This window comes from Sinocyclocheilus rhinocerous, unplaced genomic scaffold (assembly GCF_001515625.1).
Source record: "Sinocyclocheilus rhinocerous isolate Xijiao unplaced genomic scaffold, SAMN03320098_v1.1 scaffold50, whole genome shotgun sequence".
NCBI classification, from domain to species: Eukaryota; Metazoa; Chordata; class Actinopteri; order Cypriniformes; family Cyprinidae; genus Sinocyclocheilus; species Sinocyclocheilus rhinocerous.
Window position 1 is genome coordinate 1,057,432 of NW_015641057.1, and position 6,392 is coordinate 1,063,823.

A 6,392-nucleotide genomic window follows, 5' to 3' on the forward strand; every position below is an offset into this window, starting at 1 on the left:
ATCGCACTAATACAGATGCTCGGCATTTTATAATCATTCAGTACCTTTGTGAGGATTTCTGATTGTGTATTGACTGTGATGGTGTCTGTTCCACAGTGAGGTGCGTGATGTCAGGTCAGAAGCGCCCCAGTGACGCCGGCAGCTCTGCCACCCTCGGCCCTCCTCCAGAGAAGAAGAAGGGCGCTGAGGACGGAGAGGGTATGAGCACTGGATCTGGAGGAAGCACTGCTGTAGAAACGGTCATCAAACTGGGAGGAGGGTCCAACCAGGTGAGATGCTTTCTGGGATCTTCATGTTTGAGTCGAGCATTCTGTGTTTTGTGTTGCCCCAATGTTTTTTTGTCCTGAGCCTGTCTGTGTCAATCGTTTGAATTTCTCTGTTATGGAAAAATGAATTCTAAATCTTTTCATTTATGAATTGTGGATCTTAAAACTGATTTCTGAATCTGGTCCCTTATCATTTGGTTCCCATTGACACTGTATTTCGTTCTTGCAGGAAGAACAAGACATTAAAGCTCTGCAGATCAAAAACAGGAAGTTGGGAGAGTCCCTTGACCAAAGACAGGTAGATACAGACCTTTATATTTATGTATAGTGTTACAAAAGATTTCTATTTTAAATAAATGCTTTTGAAGAAATGACATTTCTATTAATCACAGAATCCTGAAATTTTTTTTAACATTGATAAATAATAAGAAGAAATCTTTCTTTAGCAGCAAACCAGCATATTAGAATGATTTCTGAAGGATCATGTGACACTGAAGACTGGAGTAATGATGCTGAAAATTCAGCACAGAAATAAATTGTTTCAAAATATATTCAAAAAGTTATTTTTAAATGTAATAATATTTAACAGGATTACTGTTTTTATTGTATTTTTGATCAAATAAATGTAGCCTTGAGTATAAGAAGAGTCCCTTGAAGACAGGTAGATACAGACCTTTATATTTATGTATAGTGTTACAAAAGATTTCTATTTTAAATAAATGCTTTTGAAGAAATTACATTTCTATTAATCACAGAATCCTGAATTTTTTTTTAACATTGATAAATAATAATAAGAAATCTTTCTTTAGCAGCAAACCAGCATATTAGAATGGTTTCTGAAGGATCATGTGACACTGAAGACTGGAGTAATGATGCTGAAAATTCAGCACAGAAATAAAGTTTCAAAATATATTCAAAAAGTTATTTTTAAATGTAATAATATTTAACAGGATTACTGTTTTTATTGTATTTTTGATCAAATAAATGTAGCCTTGAGTATAAGAAGACGTCTTTTCAAAAATCTGATCAACCCCACACTTCTGAATGGACTATACAATGTTTTATTAAACTATTATTGTTATACATTGTGATTTTTCACTGACAAATGGTGCAGGAAACAGTGATACAGACACATAAATACATGTATACGTGCAAACATAGACTGTTGTTGTTGTGTGTCTGTAGGTGATTGAGGATGAGCTGAGAGAGAGAGTTGAGAGGTTGGAGACTCGTCAGGCGACAGATGATGCGAGTTTGCTGATTCTAAACAGATACTGGAACCAGGTCATATTTTATTTTTTATTTACAGTCTGTATCATTTGAAGTTATATTTCTCTCGAATGCAACCATTTTTAATCTTGATTTTTACTCCACCTTTCTCTTCCAGTTCGATGAAAATGTGCGGTTAATTGTACATCGCTATGACCAGTCAGGGAGCGAGCCTGTGGAAAGCCAACCTCCTGAAGGACGGAGCTTAAAACCTGGAACTCCAGAACCGGATGGAGACTCAAACCAGGAGAGAGCAAAAGACAGAGGTACCAAAACTGTTGTAGATGGAAATCAACAGATTGCACAAATCTGTCAGATGCTGCTTACTATTTTGGAAAAAAAAAATTGCTTAATGTCTCAAAACCTAATGTCTTGATCTGAGTCTTGGCTTGGGGCCTCAGACAAGACAGCAGTCCATTTAAATAATATTAAAGATCATAATGACCTCAATCAGAGATCAGTACAGTTTCTTATAACAGAAGTATTAATTACCATTTGAAGAGGTCTTACATTTTGGGATGTAAAAACAGGAATCATGATGCTGCTTAATGTGATTAATCAACTTTGATAGACTGTGATTTAATAAAATAAATGTCAGTGCTGCATTTATGGTTTCAGAGCTGTTTGCATTCACTAAATACTGCACATTTATGACAACCGATTGCATGTGAACTACTAGCTGTGTTTCCATCACCCCGTTTTGAAAGTATCGCATCAGAAACGAGTGATGGAAATGCCAAATTTCGAGAAAAAAAATCCCTTAATGCACAAAAAAGTTTTTACGCTCTCTTGAGGTGGTTTTTGACTAGTGCGAAAAAGAGTTAATGTGAATAATAGGAGATTAGGCATTTGCCTAATAAATTCCTACATGCGCATCAAAAAAAGTCATGCGACTTTGTGCAATGGGACGGCAAAACGTGATTGGCCAGCGGTCTGATCTTGTTGCACAGCATCTGAAATGTTGTTATGGTCATTCTGAAATGGCTGAGCAAAGTCTGTCATCAAAGTGTTTCTGTATAATGCCTACCAGAACTGTCTTACACAGCTGCGCTCCCAAACAGCAGGCATCCACCCCTGAAAGCAGTGACCACATATTGGGCCTCATTTATCAATCTAACGTAGAAATGAGCGCAGATCCGTGCGTACAAATCAACTTACGACAGAGTTCACGTGTGATTTATGAAACATTCGTATGCCGCCAATCTCATCTTACGAATGATCGCACGTTGATAAATGTGGCGGCAGAAAACAATCGTCATTTGAATATCACGCCCCTAAAAACACCCTGGGTTTAGAAGCCTCGCCCCTGAGTTTACGACACGGAGAAACGAAACCCAGCCAAAAGGAGGAAGTAATCTCATGAAAGAGAAATTGATCTTACTCCAAAAACACCCGCTAACCTTGTAATTGCAAACAATTAGGCTACATTAATTTATGTAATTTATATTAAAATATTGGTAAATATAAACAGCCTATTTGTTACACTCTACAACAAATATTTTAAATTTAATGATATTCAGAACAGAACAAGAATGAAATTTCATCTGCTCACTCTGGGGCGTAAGTAATTTATTATATATGAACATTATTATATTCATAGGCTTCTCCTACTTTTCTTAGTGATATTTAGTGCTTCTTTGACTCGTTGGATGAAAACAGTGCTTATTCGCAGAATAAGAATTTTTTGCAATATTTCAATAATTTTGTGCATAAGCTAAATTCGCAACTTTGGATGGACACATTGAAATTTAAAGTGTTTAAGTTGTAAGGTGTTATAGATGAATGTAACCGTAACAGCAGCGTTTATTGTCATGTGCACAGTGAGGAAACAGGTTTCCCTGTACAATGAAATTCTTTCTTTGCTGTCCACAGTGAATGCCAAGACAAGTGCAAAAACTATGTAAAAAAATAAAATAAAATAAAAACACACACATATATACACACACAAACATAATAAAAAATAAAATAAAACAATGCAGCAGAAGTAGAAATATAAACGATGTAGATATAGAAGTATAGACTATGTACATCTGTATGTGCAAGTGTACAATATTAACTCGTGCAAAGTAACAGTACAGTAACATGTGCAAATTGAATGCAACTATATGATAATAATAGCAGCAGCAGTAACATTAAAGGCAGAGTAAGTGATTTCTGGTAGCCAATGTTGATATTTGAAATCACCAAAACAAACACGCCCCTACCCCAAAAGGGTCTTGCCCCTATTTTGATAGCTCCGCCCCACATATACTTTGCGATTCGGCCCGAATCAGTTTTCTAAAGTGTTTTTGAAAAATCACCTACTCTGCCTTTAACAATGTGCAAATTGAGATACTTGATAATAATAATAATGTTTCATACAGGTCAACAGGGGGAGGCAGTGAGCTCTTTTCTGGCCATGTTGGCCAGCAGCAGCAGTGAGGAGATAGACGCAGAGCTGCAGGAGCGATTGGAGTCCAGCTGCAAACAGGCCAGACGTGTGGTAGAAATCTATGAGAACCTGAAGAACACGGTAGACCAACTAAAGAAAGATGTGGAGTCTGGAACAGGTGAGACAAACAATCCATCAAATAAACTAAAAAACGAATTGCGTTTTAACTTTATGTTCATTCAGCGTCTAATATGCATATTCTTGTGACTTCCTTCAGATGGCAGTCTCTGGGATGTCGCTGTCCGCCTCAACACCCTTCTGACCAATGAGAATGAATGTCTCCGCCAGTTGACCGACAGCCTCCAGCAGAAGCATAGTCACATGACCAGCGAGGTTGGTGGTTGATTTGTTGACATGTTTATCTGGTAACCGTGTCATATTGAGTGCTCACTATGTTTGTGTGTGTGTAGTCTCGTCCGCTGGGCCGTGCGGCGAATCGTGCTGATAACAGGATCAGTGAGCTGCAGGTTCTCATTGAGGAGCTGCAGTGGGACATGGAGAAAATCAGACGGAGAGAGAATCGGCTCAACGCACACCTTGTAGAGGTGCTGGAAAGAGTAAGTGGTTTTTGCCCTACAAAGTCAGCGTGAAATCATAATAGACTCTGTTTAGCATCTTAAAGAGCTCATGAACTACCTTTGTTTTTTATTTTGTAGTGTTCTCTTGAGGTCCACTTATAATGTTATCAAGATCAAAAAACATCAAAATTTAGAAGTAATCAGGGCTTGAAAACGGAAAAAAAATTTGATCGGTTCACTCCAAGCAGAATCGATATTTTAACGTTTCTGTTCCTGCGTTCCTCATGTATTATCTCCGTTCCGAAACCGGTTCGAGTAGAAGAAATACCGGTTAATAACGTTATTTTTATTTTATTTTTTTTCTTTGCCTATAATAATAATAATAATAATAAAGTACAGTGTTTTCTTCACTCAAAAAGAAAAAGATGACAGGAAGAGATCTGGTAGCCTATCTTAAACCTGCTGCATTTAGTCACAGCCAATACAGCATCTTCTTTTCTAGATTTTGGCCAAATGTAGGCTACTAAACAAAAAAAATCAATTAACACTTTAAAGTATTTTTTAAGATATTTAAAAATGTTTGCTGCATTGTTAAAAAAAACACTACTTGTATAAGATTGCGTTTTGAGAGTGAAAAAAACAACAACCTTAAATCGCGTATAGTGTCGCATTTTATTAACCCTTTTACATTCAGAAATAATGTAGGCTAAAATGCCGGTAGGCTAAAGCAAAACGTTTACAAACATAAACACATAAGTTAGGCTTAGTTTCTCTCCACAACAAATCCTCTAAAGTTAAGGCTATGCGTTTAGGCTATAAAAACGTCAATCCAAAAACTAATTAATTTAAGGTGAAACTGATGCCTACCTCTCTCATTCGGCACAAATCCAAATGTTTACATATTCGCGACGTATCTGGATGCTAAAATATTATTTATTATAGGCTAGGCTTTGTACTTTCATCGACATAAAACATCGTCCTTCACATCGGCTATATCAGCACAGTGAGGCGGTGGTCACGCTGAACGCAACAGATTGTACAACGAAGCAGTGTAACTTTTTATTTGTTTCTTTAACTGTATTTTATTTTGATAATGAACAGGCTGCAATGTCGCAAAAATATGTTGTGTCTGTGTGCGCGTGAGGCGCCGGCGCGATATGGTCAAACCAACGCTGGTTGGTTATGCACTGATAGAAGCAAGACATCATTCAAAACTGTCAAGCTTTTGCAAAATAAATAAAACAGTAAAATAAATAAAACTCTAAAGCTTTTAAAATAAAGAAAACTACTTTCTGCCATCTCGGTTTCCTTTCCTAGAACTTTGGAACACGTCACAATGAACTGTAACTCACATTTTTTCTTTCGTTTTGTTAATCTGTCAATGATTAAGTGAAATATATTTCGTGTATATGCCTATATATTCCTTTTTATGTAAGCCTATAGTTTTATTCTGTTTTCTCTGTTCACAGAATTGAAGGTTTAAAACCATAGACTGTATAAAAACATGGACGTAGTGTCCGTGACATCACCCGTAGGTTTCCAAAGAGCGTTTTTGAAGCCTAAAGTAGGCGGAGCCGGCCGTCGCCATCTTGGCAGCGCGTCGCTCGATTATTTTCCCATAATCGAAAATGGGCAAAGAGGCGGGAGCTCGTTGCTGAAGCCACACCCACCTAGCTCAACGGTGGTGACAGCAGCGGCAATCCACCGGTCACTCAAGTGGCCACGCCCTTAATTATGCAGAACTTTAAGGCTTAATATAATTTAAATGGATGAGTTATAAAAAAATTCACCCCCCTCACAGTTGTCAAGGGCAAAATTAGCTGTATAGACCAAAATCATTTTTTGAACCAGGCTGTAAACATGTTTTTTTCTGGTGTAAAGTTTTGCATTTTGGAGGGAGCCAAGATG

The 6,392-nt window shown here is 37.3% G+C and overlaps 1 protein-coding gene across 3 annotated transcripts in view; it reads left to right on the forward strand.

The window, feature by feature from the left end:
- The window catches only part of LOC107754454 (E3 ubiquitin-protein ligase BRE1A-like), a 21,556-nt gene that overhangs the window by 3,387 nt on the left and 11,777 nt on the right, over positions 1-6,392 (forward strand). For all 3 annotated transcript variants that reach the window (XM_016570896.1, XM_016570894.1, XM_016570897.1), the window contains exons 2-8: positions 97-269; positions 496-564; positions 1,452-1,550; positions 1,654-1,801; positions 3,899-4,084; positions 4,184-4,299; positions 4,377-4,523. In XM_016570896.1, coding sequence (XP_016426382.1) covers positions 108-269; positions 496-564; positions 1,452-1,550; positions 1,654-1,801; positions 3,899-4,084; positions 4,184-4,299; positions 4,377-4,523 — 927 coding nt within the window. In that variant the 5' untranslated portion in view covers positions 97-107. The remainder of the gene's footprint in view (positions 1-96; positions 270-495; positions 565-1,451; positions 1,551-1,653; positions 1,802-3,898; positions 4,085-4,183; positions 4,300-4,376; positions 4,524-6,392) is intronic.